Consider the following 22,324-nt stretch of genomic DNA (forward strand, 5'->3'; position numbering starts at 1 on the left):
TCATTTCTTACCTGCTCCCTCACAGCTAGTAAGTGCAGCTGAGCCTAGAGGGCAGCAAGGATGATCCGTCGGAGCCAAGAAAGAACTTCTTGGCTTTCACACAGGCAGAGATGAGCAGAAGGCCTTGTGCCTCAGCCTGGGACTTTGGGGTGTCTGGGAGTAGGAGTAGGTCTTTTTCTAAACAGGAAGGAGCCACACCCTGGGTTTCCTGATGCATTGTAGAAGATGTCTGGCCTTGTCAACATCACCTACCCACCTTTTACATAATTCATAAATAAAAGTTGTCAAGGTCTTTTTTTTTTTTTTTTTTTTACAGACCAGTTTTTGGTTTTTTTTTTACAGACCAGTTTTTCAAGGTAGGGTTTTGCTCTAGCCCAGGCTAACCTGGAATTCACTATGTAGTCTTAGGTTGGCCTCGAACTCAAAGCAGTCCTCCTACGTCTGCCTCCCCAGTGCTGGGATTAAAGGTGTGCACCACCATACCCGGCTTCAAGGTCTTTTTGCCTCGAGAGACCAGCTTACGACCTCCAAGGCTGAAAAACATTCTTCCCTATATCGCCCACAAGCCCACCTTCCTCCTCTTTGAGGAAGAGGAGTTTAATAATCACAGAAGCTTCCCCAGGCTTGGAGAACACGCAAGGGTTGTGTTCATATGCCTGTGTCCATACAGGCACAAATGAATTTAATAATCAGGTCACCCACTCTCCCCCACTCCATGTGGAATGCACAGAGGTCTCCCATTAGCTGTCTCTCCCTTCTTCTCCCCTCCCCTCAGGCCTGGTCTGTAAAAAGTGGAGTCCCCATCACCCTTCATGGACAGCTGGGGGCCACTAAGGAGTCTCTCTACCCCCTCTCTCTTTCTCAGGCCCCATGCCCAGCCCTGAGGTTTGGAGAGCCTGGTAAGTGCCCTATCAACATGTTAATCAAATTACTTAGGAGCTAAAATTGACGGCGTTCATTAATTATACAAGATTATGCTAATTGTGCATGCAAATGCATGCAAGGGAACAGAAGGTGTTCAGGCACATGGTGGGCCATTAGCATAGAGGATGGGGTGCTGGTGCATTGGCATGCTAATGTATGCACCCTGGCTATTTATAGTCCCCCAGCCCATCTGCACTGCAGCCACTTCCACCCTAGTTGGGGATCCTGGTGAGGAGGTTGGTCCAAGCCTGTCAGATGGCTAAGGGTCCTAGGGACACTCCTATCTTGACTGCCAAGGCCACACACCAAGCCTGGACCACCCCATGAGAGCCTGAAATATTTCAGCATGCCTTCCCTTCTCTAGTCTTAGCTCTTTGATGCCTGCTTATCCTTGGAAGCAAACTGACTCCTCCAAGCAACACAGCCATTATGGCACCCTGTGCAGACTACCCATTGCCCACCAGCCTGCAATCTTACACGAAATGGTTCCCATCCCAGGCTCTAGCCCACAGCTGCCCTATACTCATCTCAGGCACCATTGGGCTAGTGTGCCATACATGCTACCATTCTTTGGCAGCTGATATTTTCTTTGCCTCCTACTTCACTGTGAAGTCCTCCAAGACACCATCCTCAAGATCATATTTGAGCTGCAGGTGATACTGGTGTGTCCAGTTGTCCTGCCCCATCCACCACTGTGTCTTGTCTTGCTCTTACTTTTAATTTCTCTCTTTCTTATGGGACTGTAAATTTTTTCTAAATCTTGTTCACAAAGTGGGCCTGGTGACACAGGCCTGTATTCTCAGCTACCTAGGAGATTGGAGCTGGCGATGCACAAATTCAAGGCCAGCCTGACTTAGTGAGACCTTGTCTCTAAAAATGGGGGAGGGGGCTGGAACATGGGGTTCAGTGGTAAAACACTGGCCTAGCATGCATGAAGCCCTGGATACACTCCCCTGCACCCCCCCCCAAAAAAAAGATCTTGTTTACTTCTAGATCTCCTGAGCCTGGCATGTAGAATACTTTTAATCAGTATTTTTTTTTTTTTTTTTTTTTTTTTGGTTTTTCAAAGTTAGGGTCTCACTCTAGCCCAGGCTGACCTGGAATTCACTATGTAGTCTCAGGGTGATTTCACAGCGATCCTCCTACCTCTGCCTCCTGAGTGCTGAGATTAAAGGTGTGCGCCACCACACCTGGCTTAATCAGTCTTTATTTAAATGTATGTATTATCACTTATTTAAGAGAAAGAGAGAAACAATGATGCAGATAGAGAGTAAATGGGGTCACCAGGACCTCCAGACACTACAAATAAACTCTAGACACATGTGCCACTTTGTGCATCTGGCTTTATGTGGGTATTAGGGAATCAAATCCGGGTCTTTGCAAACCAGTGCCTTTAACCACTGAGCCATTGCTCCAATCCCTAGTCAGTCATTTAAAGTATGGAATGAATAAGAGAAGTGAATACACTAGCATCTGTGTTATGTTCCTGAGCAAGGGGTTGAGAGCAACAAACAAGGAAACCACTGAGCGCCATTCTGCCTCAAAAACTGTTCTGTTTCGTTTGAGGTTCATGAGCTCAAGTGCAAGCTCTTTAAAATAAAAATTAGCGGAGGAGGGCTGGAGAGATGGCTTAGCAGTTGAACGCTTGCCTGTGAAGCCTAAGTACCCTAGTTCGAGGCTCAATTCCCCAGTACCCACGTTAGCCAGATGCACAAGGGAGTGCACACGTCTGGAGTCTGTTTGCAGTGGCTGAAGGCTCTGGCGCGCCCATTCCCCCCCCCCCCTTTCTCTCTGTGTCTGTCGCTCTCAAATAAATAAATAAGCAACAAATAAAAAACAAATAGCAGAGGACCCCTTCCCTATTTCTTTATACTAGGCTGCAGTGACAGCCTTTGCTGTGGAAAATATATATGCAGTTTTTTTTCTGCCCTTTACTCCCAATTTGCTTTCTTTCCCATGACGTTCACAGATTACCCTGTTGTTCTAAGCATTCTTCTGATTTGTGCATCCGTCCATGGCACTCCTTCTTTCTAGATTTGCATAATCCAGTGTGGTAGCTATGAGCCAAATGACTATTAGATGTGTGGGAGATGAGCTTAGGGGTTTTATAGCTTGCTCCCTTTGCTAGAGTTCAGCTTAGTTTCTTTTTTATTTATTTATTTATTTTTGTTTACTTGTTTATTTATTTGAGAGCAACAGACAGAGAGAGAAAGAGGCAGAGAGAGAGAATGGGCGCACCAGGGCTTCTAGCCATTGCAAACGAACTCCAGACACATGTGCCCCCTTGTGCATCTGGCTAACGTGGGTCCTGGGGAATTGAGCCTCAAACTGGAGTCCTTAGGCTTCACAGGCAAGTGCTTAACCGCTAAGCCATCTCTCCAGCCCCAGCTTACTTTCTTGCTGCTGGTTCCACCTGCTATGACAGAGGTCAGGTCCAGCCTCTGCTCCTGCCATCTTTTCCCTGTCATCATGGAGCTTCCCCTCGAGTTTGTACATCAAAAGAACCCACTTTCCTCCATGAGCTCCTTTTTGTCAGGAGCTTTGTCCCAGCAACCTAAGGTAACTACAACATCTCATTCTCTTCTTTTTATTCAGTCCAGGATCCCAGCCCGTGGAATGATTCTCCCCATATTTAGGGTGGGTCTCCCCACCTCAGTTAACCTAATCTAGAAAGTCCCTCACACACATGACCAGATATTTGTCCCTTCAGTGGTTCTAGATCCTGTCAAGTTGACAATATTAAATATCACAGGTGGTCTGGAGTGTGAATGGCCTCAAAAATTGGTCTTTCTTGTGCTCAGTTCATCACTGGCTATGGGCTGCAGCCAACAGGTGGGGTATAGGATGTGCCCCTGAGTGAGGGTAACTCTCTGCAGCTCTTTAAACAGCCAGCAGCCATAGCAGCTGAGGGATTCTGCAGCAGGCAGTCACCAGACCACTGTGCCATTCGTAGACATTGCACTTAGAAGAGCAGCTCATTTCATTCTGCTCCCCACCTGCTATGAACCTCAAATTTAGCAGTGCACTTATCAGTTGACTCATTTTCCTTGTCTGTTGAGTGCTTCTTTTGAGTAAAGGCTTTTCCTGATGCAGTGATGCCACACAACTACAAAAGGTTATGTGTGTTTGCACTTGATGCATATTCAAACCATCATTTGTTTCCTTGGTAGAATATCCCATTTGTGAGCTTGAGAGGTGGCTTAGTGGCTAAGGCACTTCCTGCAAAGCCTGACTACCCAGGTTCAGTTCCCCAGAACCCAAGTAAGCTAGATGCACATGCATCTGGAGTTCGTTTGCAGTGACTAGAGGACCTGGTATGCCCATTTTCTCTCTCTTTTTCTCTCTCTCTGTCTCTTTCTCTCTCTCTCTCTCTCAAATAAATAAATAAATAATATTTTTAAAAATAATATTCTATTTAGGAGGAAAGCTAACTTTAACTCTGTCCTGAGCTGCTTTTCCTGAGAGGAATAAAAGTATTTATAAAGATTATTAGGAAGAATACAGTATTTTTAGGATGCAGTAAAATAGTTATGCAGGTGAGCTTCTCTGACATGTCATTTATGTCACAGGCATCAGTGTCCTGGTCCATAACTACCTCCCTTTAAATGCTTTATTAGCTGGATAACCAATATTTGCAGCTCTTCATCTGATCTTTTATTATATTTTCTGCTATGGACAATGAGGTACAGGTCCTTCTGATTCTCCTAGTCCTGGCTGGAAGTCCTTCAACTCCAGGCTCAGCCTTGGAAGACAAGAGATTTGGGTGGTCCCATCACCGTTCAAAGCTCAGTCATTGTGAAAGGCATGAACTCTATAGACCATGTCTGTGAATGTGCAAGCAGCAGGATAGCAAAGCTGGTTCTAAGAAGTCTAAGAGAAATTCATTATGAAGAGGGGAGGAGAGGAGAAAGGAAGAAGCAAGGAAGTGTGGGAAGAAAGCAATGCAACTACCAGGTTTGATACAGTACTAGGTAGCAGCTACAGGACAGTGAAGTTGTAAACTTTAGGATTAGTTTCTCTACCAGATACTTCAAACAAATATCATTCATATCTTATCAGAGTATTTTTCCCAAGTTAGTTAGCCTCTAACTTTACATAGTCCATGCCTTAATCAGTACTAAACAGGAGTCTTTTTCCCATAGAGAATCAGATGTTCTAAGGGATTTTTGCCAACATAACACCCAGTGTTGTCTAAAATAAGGATATTTTCTAGTTGCCACTCTTTTTGGGGGGAGGTGGTTGAGATAGGATCTCACTCTAGCCTAGGCTGACCTCGAACTCGCAGTGATCCTCCTACCTGTGCCTCCAGAATGCTGGAATTAAAGGTGTGTGCCACCCTGCCCAAGAGACAGGGTACATGCCAGGGCCTTTAGCCTCTGAAAACAAATTTCAGATGTATGTGCCACCTTATTCGTCTAGATTTACATGGGTACCTGGGAATCAAACCTCAGGTTGTTTAGGTTTTACAGGCAAGCACCTTAACCACTGAGCATCTCTCCAGTCCCCCCATTTTTTAAAACAAAAAGAAATAGGTAAAATTGTAATGGTGTACTTCCTTGAACCCAATATATGTAAACTATTATTGTTTCAATATGTAATCAATGCAAAAAAATTACTGAGTTTTTTCTTTGAGTGTTTATATGTAGTATGTGGATGTGTGCATGTGTAAATGCATGTTAAGGTGTGTGTGGGCATACATGTATATGCAGATGTCATTCCTCAGGTATGCCATCACCTCTTTTGAAGCAGAGTCTCTCATTAACCTGGGGCTCACTTACTATGCTAGACTAGCGGGCCAGAAAGCACTAGGGATCCCCATGTCTCCTCCTCTCCTGGTCTAGACTTATAGGCCACACTGCTACGCCCAACATTTTATGTGGGTACTGGGGATTAAACTCAGGTTCTCATTCTTACAGGAAAAGTGCTTTACTGATTGAGTTATCTCCCCAAGCCCTCTCCTTTTATGAGACAAAGTCTCATGTGGCCCATGTTGGCCTCAAACTTACTATGTAGCAAAGGCTGACCTTGAACTCCTGATCCCCCTGTCCCTACTTCCTAATACTTGGAATATAAACATGTGACCACGTGATCCAGTTAAATAATGAGATATGTTATAATTTTTCTGATTTTGAAACTCAATGTGTATTTCATACTTGCAGTACATCTCAGATTGGGACTAGACATGTTTCAGGGGTTCAGTGCCATAGGAACTAGCAGCTATCGGGGCAGATAGCTGCAGTTCCAGAGCAGGACTCTCAATCTTTGGGGTATATCAGAATCACCTGAAGAGATCACAGACATCTGCATCCTACCAAGACAATTTGGAGTCCGCAGGTCAGGATGAGCCTAAGCTTCTGCATTCCTAGTACGCTCCCAGGTGGTGCTGATGGTGCCATATTTGGAAAACTATTGTCCCAGGTTAATTTTGAAAAGACACATAGTGGCTTTTTGCCTTTTTTCCAAATCATGGGTGATTTTCTTCAAACCTCTTCAGCCAGCAGAGTGGGCAGCAGTAGCAATGGGTTCTCAGGAAGGTGTCAGGGTTGTCTTGGCCTCTGACTGGGAGCAGCTTATGAACCTCCAGCTAGAAGTGGACGATTACGGCAGCTCCACTAGTGGTCTGGCTTGGGGGCTGGCTCTGAGCTCCAGGTTCAGTGAGAAGGGGAGACTCACCATCAACATCCCATGGTGGGCTTAGCCCTTGTGCTGGCTGCTCCTTCCTCATCACTCTGTAGGTAATGCCAGTCAGGCTCAAAAACCATGATGCTGGGGAGCAGGTCCACATGGAGGCAGGTGCTAGCCAAGTCCAAGGGCTCCTAGGGAGTAGTAGCCTCTGAAGCCTACAGTGGCCAGAAAAGGCTGGACAGACAGGACATGGGAATTGCTACAGAGAAGACAAATGGACCCTACACTAGATGAGGAAAAATGAGAGAGCTGCTGAACAAGGCTGTGGAAGGGCCAGGAAAGGATCAAGACCCTACAGGAAACAGCAGCCTAACATCGCTTCTGGAAGGGTTAGAAAAGAAAGGGTGCCCTAGCTGGGCATGGTGGCGCATGCCTTTAATCCCAGCACTCAGGAGGCAAAGGTAGGAGGATTGCTGTGAGTTCGAGGCCACCCTGAGACTCCATAGTGAATTCCAGGTCAGCCTGGGCTAGAGTGAGACCATACCTCAAAAAACCAAAAAAACAAGAAAAGAAAAGAAAGGGTGCCCCACATGCAGGAGTACAGTCAGACAGCTATCAACTTCTACTCTCCTGGTCATAGATACTGGAGGACATGTTGGTCACATTGTGGTCAAAGGTTGGTCTGGATTGAGACCCCATCCCAGGGACCCTTCCTCTTGATTTTACGGGATTGAGTGTAAAGCTATGTATGGTGGGCAGTAAAGTGCCTTCTATCTTTTGGGGTAGCTCATTGCTAAACCTACAGTCAGTGGTATGTAAGGATTAGCATTATCCCCTCAGGACAGGGAATATATCAGACCCTGATGTGTTTCTCTCATTTTGGCACCTGGTAAAAAACATGTTGAGTACTGACATTAAATGCAATATGTGTGTGAGCCTGCACTCTACACACCTGAGTGGGGGATATGCACAAGGTGACTCCTAGGGCTCCAGGGATGTCCACACCGCGGGATGTCTTTAAGAAGGTAGGAAGTAATTGCGATGGCATATAATGTGAGATAAACTGATTGTCTACACTGCTGACATACTAGTTGGGAACACTGAACTATAGGAGTATATGTGACATCTGTCATTCCATGACTGCTGTTTGGGGGACCTCACCACATGGTATCCTGTAGGGATGAACAGTGTGTACATTGGGAGTGCACAGTTCAGTATCCTATCTGTGCCCCAGTGTGTTCTGTACCTGTATATAAATAGTCTAAGTATGTGAAACTATTTTGGAGATGACCATTGTGGATGAAAAGGTATCTTTTTTTTTCAAGGTAGGGTCTTGCTCTATCCCAGGCTGACCTGGAATTCACTATGGAGTCTCAGGCTGGCCTTGAACTCACAGCAGTCCTCAGCCTCCCAAGTGCTGGGATTAAAGGCATGCACCACCTCACCCAGCTTGAAAACATATCTTCATATACCTCTGTGAAAGGAAAATAAAGGGGTTGCCTGGTATATACATTGCACAGTGGGTCTGGTAGGTGCTATGTGGACAGAGACAGGGCCTTAGGGAAGGTGCCTTAGGGAAAATGGCTAGCACATGCTTCCATGAAGCTTTGCTTCCTGGGAACACCTCTGATCAGAGCTGGTACCCATTCTTCCCAGTTCTTTGGGACCTCCTTTTTGAGGACTAAGCTTTCAGAGCCCATAACAAATCTTCTGAACATGAATTTTATGCTTCCACACTTTGGAAGCAACTCTAGTAAATCAATTGGATGTTCAAATTTAGGTGTAAAATAATACGTAGGTAGCTAATATATATTAAAGGTCGCCCCTTGATTTTTAGACCCTTATCTGGTATTTATGGTAATAAATAGCATAATAGAAACACTTCCAAGGCTGGAGAGGTGGCTCAGTGGCTAAAGGCACTCCCTTGCAAAGCCTGATAGTCTGGTTCGATTCCTCAGTGCCTATCTACATAAAACAAGATGCATTGAGTGGCTGTTGCAGTCTGGTTCTCAGTGCTGCCAGAAGTCACCCAGCCAAGAGCAGCTTGTGGGGGAAAAGGGCTTATTTTAGCTTATATACTTGGGGAAAAGCTCCATGATGGCAGGGGGAAACAATGGCATAAGCAGAGGGTGGACATCACCCCCTGGCCAACATAAGATTGACAACAGCAACAGGAGAATGTGCCAAACACTGGAAAGTGGAGACTGGCTATAATACCCATAAGCCCTCCCCCAACAATACACTGCCTCCAGGAGGTGTTAGTTCCCAAATTGGCATCAGTTGGGAACCTAACATTCAGAACACTTAGGTTTATGGGGACACCTGAATGAAACCATCACAGTGGCACATGCATCTGGAGTTCATTTGCAGTGGCAGGAGGTCCTAGTGTGCCCATACTCACTCTGTTTCTCTCTATATAAATAGATACAACGTTTTTCTTTTTAGAGAAAATACTTCCCGCTGGGTGTGGTGGCGCATGCCTTTAATCCCAGCACTTGGAAGGCAGAGGTAGGAGGATCACCATGAGTTCGAGGCCACCCTGTGACTACATAGTTAAATCCAGTTCAGCCTGGGCCAGAATGAGACCCTACCTTGAAAAACCAAAAGAAAGAGAGAGAGAGAAAGAGGGAGAGGGAGAGGGAGAGGGAGAGGAAAGGAAAGGAAAGGAAAGGAAAGGAAAGGAAAGGAAAGGAAAGGGGAAGGGGAAGGGGAAGGGGAAGGGGAAGGGGAAGGGGAAGGGGAAGGGGAAGGGGAAGGGGAAGGGGAAGGGGAAGGGGAAAGGAAAGGAAAAGGGGAAGGGGAAAGGGAAAGGGAAAGGGAAAGGGAAAGGGAAAGGGAAAGGGAAAGGGAAAGGGAAGAAAATACTTCCCAAGCCAAGTATGGTAGTTTATGCCTTTAATCCCAGCATTCAGGAGACTTAGGCAGCATATGGCCATGAATTCAAGGCCAGCCAGGTCAACATAGTGATTTCAGGACAGCCTAGTATACAGAGCAAGGCTTTGTCTTATAAAAATAAGAACACTTGAATGGGTGGAGGTAAATTGGAAAATGCGACTAGAGGAGCCCACACAGACCCAGGAGGCTGTACTACATGTCAAGGCCCACCTCAGGCTTTTTCACTTCACTCTACAGTTGTAGGACATTCCCTGAGATCCTCGGAGTCCTCCAGGGGCAAAGGCAGACATTATAGTGTTCTGAGTTTACAATAGCTAGAGTATTGCTCATGACTACCTTCCTAATGAGTGTCCTTCCAGTTGTCTGGAAGGGCTAGAGGACCATACCTTCATCATGGTGTGTACTGTGCTTTTTTCCAGTTGTTGTATGTGAAAAAGAATAGACACCAATTGCTGGGGAGGTGGCTCAGAAGTTAAAGGGGCTTGTTCACAAAGCCTGAAGGCCAGGACCCATGTTAAGCCACATGCACAAAGTGGCACCTGCGTCTGGAGTTTGTTTACAGTGGCAGGATGTCCTAGGATGTCCATACACTCACTCATTCACTCTCTCTCCCTCAAATAAATAAAAATATTTTTAAAAAAGGAAGCTAGGCATGGTGGCACATGCCTTTAATCCAGGAGACAGAGGTAGGAGAATGTTGGGAATTTGAGGCCAGCCACCCTGAGACTACAGAACGAATTCTAGGTCAGCCTGGGCTAAACTGGGACCCTACCTCAAAAAAAAAAAAAAAAAGGAGGAGGAGGAGGAGGACTGAGGAGATGATGGCTCAGTGGTTGTGGTGCTTGTCTGCAATGCCTACGACTGGGGTTTGATCCCCCAGTGCTCATGTAGAGCCAGCACGTGCATCTGGAGTTCATTTGCACTGGTTAAAGGCCCTGGCATACGCATTCACGTTCTCTCTGACTCCTCTCTATCTCTTTCTCTGCTTGCAAATAAGTAAATAAAAATATTTTTAAATACATATTTTCATTTAATTTTTATTTTTTAGAGAGAGAGAATTGGTGAGCCAGGGCCTCAGCCACTGAAACAAAACTCAGACGTTTGCACTACCTAGTGGGCATGTGTGACCTTGTGCTTGCCTCACCTTTGTACATCTGACTTATGTGGGATCTGGACCATACAGATAATGCTAGCCTTAATGTCTAAGCCATCTCTCCAGCCCAAAAGTAAATCCTTTAAAAAAAAAAAAAAAAAAGAATAGACACTGAATTATCTGTATGGTGTATGTATATAGCAGTTGTTTACTCTGTGATATGGGGGGGGATGTATAATGGATACAGAATGTATGGAAGGGGATCTTCTGGAGGGAATCTGCTATATGGAATAGCTGGACAGTATTTGCAATGATTCCACTTTGAGAAATTATACATAGCACATAGTAATGTATGTGCTGTGTTCCATATTCTTTCTGCACATACTGCACATGTCAGCTACAGACTTGTGTATGCTTACTATATCGTCTGTGTGATGAGTATAGGCTACATGTGGGATATATGCCGGTGTGGTTGCTGTATCTTGTGAATACAGTATATAAGGCATATGCATTGTCTATAATGGATATACTGTTCATGCTGAGTATACATTGCATAGGTGATGGTATTCTCTGGGGCAAAGATATGCTGTGTGATAAATGTGTGTGGTGTGCAGATAATGACAGATAATGTACATGCTACATATGAAATATACATTGTATGTCTGGTGGGTATACAGTGTGGTGGGTATAACTTATGCATAACAGGTACATACACTGTTGTATGTACTCTGGTGAATATACATTGTGTAGGTATGATGTCCACTTTGTGGACAAACCAGCACTGTATGGTCTATACACAGGGTGCATATGGGGGTATTGTGCAGTGAGGTGATATTGTGACACATCTGTGATCCCACCTCAGGCACAGCTCATGATGGGGACATGGAGCATGTGCCTACGTATGAACAAACAGAGAACAAACTCTGCTGGGGGAAGGCATGGCAGGGAACAACTGATCTTCATCTGTTTCCAGAGCCCCCAGGCCCTTAAGCCCACCAACCTCACTGTTTCAGGTTCTTTCTCAAGTTCTTCCTCAAATGCAACCAGAACTGCCTGAAGAATGCTGGGAATCCCCGAGACATGCGGCGCTTCCAGGTGGGTTTGGGGAAAGGCTCCTACCGCAAAGCCACCCTTTCCTGATGGGAGGCTAGGCTAAAGTTTTGAAAGTTTTGACCCTGCTAGGGCAGATCTCTGCCCAGCTAGGTGCCTCATGGCTGGGGGTAGGGCAGCTTCATCTCAACTTATGCTGGCTGCCAAGGAAGGCTTCATTAGAGCTCCACTTAAGAAGATGCTAATTGTGACATTTTTACATGATTAACGACCCAGGTAATTTGCATAGTGTGAAGCAAAGAACAGCTGCCCTTAGCACAATTCCCAACCTGCACACCCCTCCAGTACAGGGGGTAGAGGGAGAAGGCAGCCCCAATTTTCTGGTCAGAATAAAGTGGGGGCTCCTGATGATGGGTTCTCCCACTGATGCTGAGCCCCCCAAATTTCCCAGGAAGCATTCCTGCCTGAAGCTGTTGAACTTGTGTTCCTATGTGTGCAAAATGGAGGCCACTCTGCCCAAGGAGCCAAAATATTCCCAGAGCTTTTTGAGTGTCCCACTTCTGAGAAGTCAGTTTATATGGGGGTGTCATATGATCCAGCTGGCCCTAACTCTTCTCATACAACTCCCTCCAAGCTGAAACCTCTTCCCCTAAGCAGATGCTGAGTTCTAGCATCTGGCCATTTGTCTGCAATTGCTAGTTCTCCCTTACAGTCTCTGAATGGGATTCCCAAAGGCTCCAGCCAGACTAGCCTTGGTTGTCCCCACAGGTGGTGGTGTCCACAACGGTGAGTGTGGATGGACACGTGCTGGCTGTGTCTGACAATATGTTTGTGCACAACAACTCCAAACACGGCCGCAGGGCACGCCGCCTGGACCCTTCTGAAGGTCAGGACTCCTGGCCCAGCCCTGGCCAGCCCCAGTCCCCACCTTGGCTCATTCCTCTGACTTGGGTCCTCTTCTGCCTCCCAGCTGCCACCCCATGCATCAAGGCCATCAGCCCCGGGGAGGGCTGGACCACAGGCGGTGCCACTGTCATTATCATCGGCGACAACTTCTTCGATGGGTTGCAGGTCGTGTTTGGCAATGTGCTCGTATGGAGTGAGGTGGGCCACCCCTGCCAGTCTCCCTCCGGGCCTCAGGGCTGGGCCCTCCCCACGGGACAGGACCTGCAGGCCTCCCCTCTCCTCTCGCAGCTCATCACTCCCCACGCCATCCGGGTGCAGACGCCCCCTCGACACATCCCCGGGGTGGTGGAAGTGACCCTCTCCTACAAATCCAAGCAATTTTGCAAGGGAGCCCCTGGCCGCTTTGTCTACACAGGTAAGGAATCAGGCAGTAGGAGAAAGGCCTAAGGTCTGCAGAGACAGCCCCATGAGCTCACAGCTCAAACACTGTTTCCAAAGTGAGAGCAGATGTTCCTGGTGTGGCTGTCCCTGCTCCCCACCCCCCACCAATACCAGCCTATATTTGGTAATCATTCGATGCCATGGTCCTTAGTTCCCTAATGACCTACTTTTTTCTTCCTTGATCTCTATTCCTCAAATCCTTCCTGAACACACTGTCTGCCTCAGACCTTTTCACCAAGGTGTCTCTCCAGTTACGCCTTCCAGAGTTTAGAACCCCTCCAAGGGTATGTTTATTTCAAAGATGCCCCAAATAGGCTGCTTTCCAGAGCTTTCCTGGGTCCCAGTGTCTCCCAGGCCTCACTCTTATACACATGGCCCTACAAGCACGCATACACATAGCCACACACATGCACAGTGCCACAAAGAACGGTTAGCACAAGGCTTATGGAGATGCAACGTGGACTCCCAGCTCGATTTGGCCACTGGCTTCACTCACCTCCATCCTCACACTTGGCTGCAACTCCAGCAGCTGGCTCTTCTCTGTCGGCTCCTATATCCCTCCCTTCAGATACCAACAGGGCAAGGGATATTCTGTGGTGGCCCTACTTACCCACAGTGAGCTCCTGTCTAACTTGGGCAGTTAGTTGTACACCATGGAGGTCAGCAAAAAGACCAAAAAGTGTGTGCTGAACTAGGCTATGCTAAAACTAGAGGGATTTATAGGAATGTAGACACTGGGGAGGAAAGACAGTAGCAGAAGAACTGCAACATCTGGCATTGGAAATGGAAAAGGTAGGGCTTTGAGACTGGGTAGGTTAGATCAGTGCAGTGCTACCCGCAGAGGTGGAGTAAGGAGCTGGACTGGAGTGGGAGAGGCAGGTGGAGACAGGCTGGGAGAGAAAGGAAGGGCATAGGGAGCAAGTCCAGTGTGTTGCATCCTCCTGAGGGCCCAGGGTTTGAGCCAGTCTTTCCTATGGTGCATGCAAACCTCGAACAGTCACAAACTGCCGAGTCTCTCTGATCTGTTATAAATGGAGTTTTTTTTTTTCTTCATAATAAACTGATATGATCAAATGCAAACGGGAAACTCCTTCAAGTCCTGTCCCTATGAATATAGAAGTTAATATGTGTATAAAATTTCCTTTATATTTTAAGCATCAGTAGGATTGTATAGTGCCTGTGTATTGATTCCAAGTGCCTGGCACAGAGCCTGGCTCAGTAAATATTTGCTGAATGAATGGACAAACAAACGAAGGAACTGAGAAAACATCCCTGACGCTTTCTAATATGTGAGCCTTGGGTTTTCTGGGGGACTCTGGCCGGGCTTAGCAAGGGGATCTGTCACGAGGCTTCTAGATTAGTGGCTGGTGTGTTTTTGTGCCCTGTTTCCTGTTCTGTGTGGGGCACCCTTTAAACTCTGCCACTCTCCCCAGCCCTGAATGAGCCCACCATTGACTACGGATTCCAGAGGTTACAGAAAGTCATTCCCAGACACCCCGGAGACCCAGAAAGGCTACCCAAGGTAAAGCCTGGTGCGGGTGTACGGGGGTTAAGGGGGTAAGGGGTGAGGAAGGCTGGCGAGGGATCCTCCGCGCCAGCAGGGGCTGCCCTTCGGTCCTGCTGTCTCCTCCCCGCCCCCAGGAAGTGCTGCTGAAGCGGGCGGCAGACTTGGCGGAGGCCCTGTATGGAGTGCCCAGCAGCAACCAGGTATGGCACCTGCGTCCCCCCAGCGCCGGGCGGGGGCTGTCCCGAGCCTGGCCGCGGGGGCAGCGCCCTGCTCGTGTCTCCGCAGGAGCTGCTCCTGAAGCGCGCCGCAGACGTGGCCGAGGCTCTGTACAGCGCCCCGCGCGCGCCCGCGCCGCTCGCATCCCTGGCCCCGAGCCACCCGCACCCCGCCGTCGTGGGCATAAACGCCTTCAGCAGCCCGCTGGCCATCGCTGTCGGGGACGCCACGCCGGGCCCGGAGCAGGGTGCGTGGCGTGCACTACCCTCAGCCCGGGCGGGAAGGTCCGCGCCCGCAGGCGGCTCCTCACCGCCCGGCCCACCCCACCCCTCCCGCGCAGGCTATGTGCGCAGCTGCAGCAGTGCGTCCCCCCGAGGGTTCGCGGCCAGCCCGGGCTCCCAGCAGAGCGGTTACGGCAGTGGTCTTGGAGCTGGCCTCAGCGGCTATGGAGCACCGGGTGTAGCCAGCCTCGGCGTGCCAGGGTCCCCTAGCTTCCTCAATGGCTCCACCGCCAACTCGCCCTTCGCCAGTGAGTGTCCCCCACCCATGGGAAGGGAGGCTCGGGTCTGGGGATGCAGAATGACCTCAGCACCCCTCCATTCTATCCCGAGGTGTGGGTTTCCAGTGCCTGCCTCATGACTCTGGCCTTGTCCTTGCAAACAAGCAGGACTTCCATCATATGACTTCTCCCTGCTTTTAAACCTCACCCGCATTCCTTGGGAGTCCTGGGGTCCTGGGGCAGATTTCTTCTTGCATCTTACGTCCTTTGTTGACCCCAGTTTACACATCGTTTCTAGGCCTCCCCTGCTCCAGAAGTTGTCTTTAATAGGGGGCCCTGAGCTGAAACCTAATGAACTGCAACCTTTCGGTCTTTCGCCGGGACTTCGGGAGGAGTCTAGCGGCCCCTGCTGGAAGCCTAAGGAAACTCGGGATTCAAGAGTAGCTGGCTGCCAGAGCTGTCTGAGCAGCCCGTGGGCAGTGGCAGGATGTGGCTTCCTGTCGTATGGTCAGGCAGAATGAGAGAACTGTTTGTGGTCAGAGCTGGAGTCAGAGTTTCAGTGTCCAAACTAGAAACTGTCCAACATTCAGCAGGTTACTTCTAGGAACTTAAAGAGTACTCAGTAAAGTAGGATGGATACTACCCTTCCCCTAAGGCGGTTCTCTGATCCAGATGTGCCACTGTGCTTAAAGAGCCAGATAAAGATCAAGAAAAGTGTATGGTTTCTCAGGCCCAGCTGGGTTATTGATGCTAACCAGTCTCCCTCTGGCTTCTTGTGAGATAGCACTGAGCTGGGTGTATGGCAGTGTCTGGATGTCAGATGAGTGACATCCAGAACTATTTTTATGTTTCACCGTCTACACTGCCCTGCAGTCCCTTCCAATACCAGCGACGACTCAACTGACGTTTGCAGTGCACCTATTGTAACAAAGCACTGGGCTTGGTGGGAATCCTTCCACCCCTGCTCACCTGCACGAATCCAAGAGGTCGTTGTCCATTAGGGATGGGCATACAGTTCAACTGGCAGAGTGCTTGCCCAGCATACATGAAGCCCTGAGTTCAGTTCTCACCACCACATACTTTTTAAACCCGGGTATGGTGGCACACACTTGTAATTCTAGCACTTAGCAGATGAAGGCAGGGGATCAGAAGTTCAAGGTCATCCTTGCCTGCATGTTGAGTTCAAGGCCAGCCTGGGAAATTTGAGACCCTGTCTCAAAAAAAATAAATAAATAAAGTAAATCAAGAGGTTATCCCCTTAAGCTCTGGGAAACCTCTGAGCCCAAGAAATGGGACAACTGCCAGGCATGGTGGTGCACACCTTTAATCCCAGCACTCAGGAGGCAGAGGTAGGAGGATTGCTGTGAGTTCAAAGCCACCCTAAGACTCCATAGTGAATTCCAGGTCAGCCTGAGCTAGAGTGAAACCCTACCTTAGAAAACCAAAAAAGAAAAAGAAAGAAATGGGGACAACTGCCCAAGAAGGAACTGCTTGCAGTTTTGCCTGCAATTCTCTGTTCTGTTTATCATTGCTGAAAACACAGCACTTTCTAGCTACCTGACTAGCTTTCCTTACCAGGAGCCTATGTCCTGGATCCTGTTTATTCATATGTTTATTTGTTTGTTTTTTGCTAGAGATCTGAGCCTGACACTCCCCTTCTAGCCTAGGCTGAACTTGCAGAACCCAAGGCCCCCATAAGCCAGAGGCCACACAGGCTATAGCCTGGTGTCCCTCCCAAGGCCTATGATTCCCAGCCCTTGCTCATGTCAAGTTCTGCTGTTCCATATCCCTTCAGCTCTAGCCCAGTAACCTCCTCACAGCTTCTTCCTGGCTTTCCTTTGCACTTGATTCTTTCCTCCAGAGCCCTCACCACTTTCCAGATACATATAGTTCTGTCAACAATGGTGGAGCAACTGTCCCGGTATACAGTCTGCCTGAGGTCACCTAATTCAGCAAGGTCAAGAATTCCAGAGCTGACTGTGCCCTGCTTCTGGCATTATCCAGGACAACTGGACTTTACCTAGGGCTGGTCCCATCTCAATACTGTCTTGGCCCATTGTTGACCAGGTCTCCACCCATTCCCCATGTGCAGAATGTTCTGTGACACAGCTCCATGGGCTATCATTCTCATTGAGTTTGCCAGGGCATTTCTGGAGTGGCATCAGAATTGTCTGAGCCAGGGAATCTGGGACTGTCTTCTTGGGTCTCCACGTGGTCTTCTGTATCAGTCACTAGCAACCCTAGAATGACAACTCTCAGTACTGTCCAAGCTACAAAATGTGGCTGTGAGCTTTCTGGACCTTGGGAGATGCCATATATATTCTGTCATTAGTGTTAAGCCCTCCATAATGGCCATAGCCTTATCAGCTAGCAGTGAGGACTGTCTTAAAGGAGATAGTGACTGTATGGCTGATGACATTCAGTAGAAGACAAAGTAAGGGTGGTTACTCTGATGTCAAAGCAGCCTTCTCAGGTTATGGATTTCTTCTAGGAAGTCCCCACTCACTGCCCATTGCCTGCTCTTTGGACAACTCTCAGACTTTATAGGCCTTTAAAAGAGAGAGGCAGGGAATTGGGTTGAGGTAAGGATATAGAGAGGTGGGCTGCAGAGATGCCCTAATCTGCTAGATGCCCTAACAGATGAGGCTATAGGAAGAAGAGACAGGCAAAACCTGTGTGTAGGAAGCCCCCTTATTACTTCCAGGAAGGTAAGGCACAGTCCCAGGTGGCTATATAATCAGAGGACAGGAAGCATTGAGGATGTAGAGCCCTCACTTTTCTTCAAAAGATGGCCAGATGAAAGAGGAAGTTACAGGAGGCCTCTAGGGTCCAGACTGGAGATGACACAGCACTGCATAGGGTAGAAGGAAACAGTGTCCAGGGAGAGGAGTGAAAGGACAGGCCCTGTTGAAAGGAATGAGCATTTGTAGAGGAAGTTAGGGTGCTTGTGAGCTTTGGCAGAGAAACCTTACAGTAGTGCTCTGCACACACACCAAATTTCATGCCCGGCTAACTGCCCCCACTCTGCTGTAATCCCTGAACTTTGACTTTAGCCTTGGCAACCCCAAGACCCATCAACATTTCTTAGCATCTCAGCATCGTAGTGATTTGCAGCAGGAATCTCAATCTGTTCATCTCCTACTTATCTCTTCTCTTTGGGGGTACCTTCTACTGTTTGGTTATTTGTTTTCACGGATGTGACCCAACTCTGACATCTATATTCCTGCAGAGGTCTCCAGGACCCTAGAGTCTCTCAGTTAACCTCCACTTACTACCTTGTACTGATCTTCCCAGGACCTTCAGTCCCTAGGGAGGTGCAATCCTGGAGCCTGGTCAGGAGCCCACACTGGGCCCACTGCCCATGCAGGGGTCCAACTCCACTGCTCACTCTGTGCTGTCTCCCTGTTGTGTCTCCCACTGCCTTTCCTGCTGCAACTGCCCCTGCCCTGCCCTGCCCTGGAGTCATGCCCTCTAGCCCCCCGCTGGCGGCTGCCTCCTCCATGTCCCTCCCGGCTGCTGCCCCCACCACCAGCATCTTCTCCTTCTCGCCTGTCAACATGATCTCTGCTGTCAAACAGAGGAGCGCCTTTGCCCCTGTCCTGCGCCCACCCAGCTCTCCATCCCAGACTTGCCCCAGAGCCCATGGAGAGGGGCTTCCAGGTGAGCAATTGGAACTTCCTTACAGTGGCCTGAGGGAGGGGCCTAGTGGAAGAGCCACTGAGCCAGAGGGGCCTACTCTATCCACATCTCACCAGTGCCTCATGCAATTGTCCAGTTCTCCCTGGAGGATACCCAGAAGGAGGGTCTGCATGGGTCCTCAGAGCTCAGCTAGATCCCACTTCCCTGAGCATCACACATAGATGGCCTCTCTCAGTACCCTCCCAGCTGCTCATTTAGGAAGGAGATCTAAATCCCACTAGGAGAAGTTTTAGAAACCATCCCCATAGCCCATCCCCAGCCAACTGAGCAAAGACCCAACTCCAGAGTTGGAGGAATCCATGTGGACTGCATGAGTTTTTCCTCATGTCCATCAGAAAGTAACACCTAATATGGGATACTGAGTCACTCAGTGAATGAGAGGGAGCTGGCCTTAAATAAAGCCTAACTTGCTCTCTCCCACTACGTATTAGATCAAGTCACCCATCCTGTGTCCCTTTAATTAAGTGGTCTTTCTTGACACACATGCAACAGATACTTTTAGCCCAAGGAACTTCCCCCACTCAAGTGGTCAGTGGAAACTCACTGGCAGACAGAGGGAGAGGCTGGCTGTGGGGAAGAAAATGGAAGCAACAGTATGTGGTAGAGCTGGATGACGTTGTCTTCCTCAAAAGATTTGCAGGTGTCTCCCTGTGAAGTTACAAGGATGTCTCCAGGGATCTCCTGGGACTCAATCCAGAGTTTAGCATTCAGCATACTGCCAGGTTTGGTCCCTAATCTCACAGTAGGTGTTTAATAACTATGGGTTGAATTCTTAGATGAGTAGTAGATTACCAGAATCCCCTTCAAGTGCAAAGAGCTTGAATGCAGGTTTCTGGACAGCTGAGCTGGAAGAGATTGGGCGACAGGCTGAACATGGTGGCACGCCTTTAATCCCAGCTCTCAGGAGGCAAAGGTAGAAGGATTTCCGTGAGTTCAGGGCCACCGTGAGACTACATAGTGAATTCCAGGTCAGCCTGAGCTAGAGTGAAACCCTACCTTAAACCCCCCTCCCCCAAGAAAAAGAGAGAGAGTGTGACAGATGAGGCAAGTGACCCAGAGTTTTCCTACCAAAGGCATGCACAAAAGGGGTTACACAGGGTGGGGAGTGGTGGAATGATGTACTTCACACCTGTGGGTGACAGGGAGGATGCTGCAGCTCCTGGAAACTGGCCTCTTTCTTTACTGTCCTGAGCCTTTACCAGGCCACTTGAAGAAGGAGGGTCTAGGAAGAGGAGCCCAGAGCCAGAGCAAGAGAGGAGAGCAAAGGACTGGAGCTCTGGAGTCTGAGGGGCCCTTCATCTTCCTTCACCTTTCCATCTGCACAGTTCACCCTAAACCAGTTCTAGGGGTGGCTGGCTGTCTGGAGGAAGAATATGTCCTGCCTGCTCTCTTTAGCCCAAAGAGGGACAGACAGGTAAGGTCACCAAGCTATCCAGGGCTTATGCCCTTCTCTCCTTGGTGACCACAGAGCAGCCTTTTGAGGACTCTGAGAAGTTCCAGTCTCCAGCCCGGGGGCTCCAGGGCCTGGCATACTCCTAACGGTAGGTATCCCACTGCACTGGGTTTTTCCTACTCCTCCAGCCATGGAATGGGTTCACTTCCCTAAAGGCCTTAGCAGGGATGGGGAGTTGGGGGTACAGGTCTCCCTCTTCAGTACCCATCTAGACAACTATCTAAGGTACATGGTCCACCATGGTAGCCCAAGCTGACCAGGTGGAGATAGATGGCTTCCTGTTTCCTTGCAGCTACCCTTCTGTAGGACCTTTTCTCTCCCTTTCCCTACCAGGTCTGCAGGTGTCACCCCTACAAGGCCTGACTGGAAAGCCCTCTGGATTCACACTCACGACCTGAATGGCAACACAGCCAGATACACGACCAAGCCTTTGGGTAGACCTCAACTCAGGCTGAACAGGGACAAGCCTTTGCCTTTATGCTCAAGGGCCCCTCACACCCACAGGCTTCTCTTACCTCCCTTCCTTGGAGCACATCAGAAGCCCCAACACTGTGCTGATGCCCTTGGCCGAAGAGCATCTTAGGGAGGTGCTGGGATGCTGAGCCCCACTCACTGGGCCAGTGGGTCTGTTCCTCTGGAAGAGATGGATTTTGTGTATACCTGGGGCGCTGGTAAAAAGCAAGGAATGATGACTGTGGGAAAGAAAGAGGACAGCTCAGGGAGAGGTGACCTAGCAAGGTCCTGTTTGCATCTGACCCACCTCAACTGGCCCAGCAGCCCACCTCTCCAGGGAGCAAGGTGTAGCACCCAGCAGCTTCAGGAGGGCTATCCAGGCTCCCATGGAGCTGCCCAAAGGCCACTTGATATGGATACCCCCACTTCCTTTGAGGCTTGCACACTTATATTTGCCACCTGTCTATTTGGGAGGTTTAGGCATGGAAGATATGAAGAGAGAGTGCCAGGCCTCCTGAATTTTGACTTACCCAGCAGATATCTCATGAACTTTGGTCTCACACACATGGACTCTAGTTCCCTCAGGAGTCCTCACACTCTGCCAAGTTTGGACAAAATGACCATTAAACCAGATGCAGGTGGCCACCTGGCCTCTCTTGCCTGCTTCCTGGGTGTAGGTCTTCTTTTCTAAGTGGTTCTGCAGCTCTTAGGGCCCCCTCTGCACCATATCCCTGGGCAGCCTTCTTGCACCTTGTGTGTGTGTGTGTGTGTGTGTGTGTGTGCGTGTGTGTGTGTGTGTGTGTGTGTGTGTAATATATGTGTGATGTGTGCCAGATGTGTACATCCCATGTGCATGGGTGGAGACCAGAAGATAATGTCTGATGGCCTCTTCTCATTCTTCTATGTATCACTGGAGATGGGTCTCTCCCTCAACCCAGAGCTGCTGTCCATCAGCCAGCCCCAGAGATTTTCCAGTTTCCACCAGCACCATAGACTGGGCCTACTGATGTGCATGGCCACACCCAGATTACATGTTAGACTTTTTAAACAGCCCCAGTGATCAACTGAGCAAGTGTTAGCCCTGCCTCATGCATGCCAGGAGATAGACTCGGCCCCAACAGCTCTTGTGTGCAGCGTGATCATGCCACGGAGAATTCAGTACCCCAGATATCTGGCCAAGTCCAAGATAGTGGTTGTCAGAAACATATTGCTGAGAACCAGGATACAGCATATTAAATAACTGCCTTCATATACAAAGATCCAGTTTCAGAGGCTGTAGAACCTTACTTGGTGGATGGTTTATAGTTGTCAGGCTGCCCCTCTGAGCCATACTTCAACCCCTCATCCCTCCTCAGACCCAGGTCTCTTCTGGATCTCCTGACTCAGAGTTTTAGAGGAGACTGGTTTAAAAAAAAAAAAATCTAGGCCCATTCATCCACCCGCAGTTCCAGGAGAATCCCAGTCATTCCCTTGAGAGATACTCCATGAGTGAAGGTTAGGTTTTCTGCACATGGAAGCCATTTTGTTGAACCACTGTCCAATGAGTCAGAGTCCAGTCCTCCT

At 48.8% G+C, this 22,324-nt stretch overlaps 1 protein-coding gene across 6 annotated transcripts in view; it reads left to right on the plus strand.

Annotated features, from left to right (window-relative positions):
* Ebf4 (EBF family member 4) overlaps positions 1-21,433 on the plus strand; it is a 124,486-nt gene extending 103,053 nt beyond the window's left edge. The window contains exons 7-17 of one of the 6 annotated variants that reach the window (XM_004661462.2): positions 11,551-11,632; positions 12,356-12,473; positions 12,558-12,691; positions 12,782-12,908; positions 14,368-14,456; positions 14,576-14,641; positions 14,727-14,904; positions 14,998-15,186; positions 18,619-18,816; positions 20,324-20,396; positions 20,642-21,433. In XM_004661462.2, coding sequence (XP_004661519.1) covers positions 11,551-11,632; positions 12,356-12,473; positions 12,558-12,691; positions 12,782-12,908; positions 14,368-14,456; positions 14,576-14,641; positions 14,727-14,904; positions 14,998-15,186; positions 18,619-18,816; positions 20,324-20,394 — 1,252 coding nt within the window. In that variant the 3' untranslated portion in view covers positions 20,395-20,396; positions 20,642-21,433. The other 5 variants (XM_045156379.1, XR_006638519.1, XM_045156382.1 and 2 more) reach the window with 5 other exon arrangements.
* Positions 21,434-22,324: the final 891 nt, after the last annotated feature.

Source organism: Jaculus jaculus, chromosome 8 (genome assembly GCF_020740685.1).
Source record: "Jaculus jaculus isolate mJacJac1 chromosome 8, mJacJac1.mat.Y.cur, whole genome shotgun sequence".
In the NCBI taxonomy this organism is placed as follows: Eukaryota; Metazoa; Chordata; class Mammalia; order Rodentia; family Dipodidae; genus Jaculus; species Jaculus jaculus.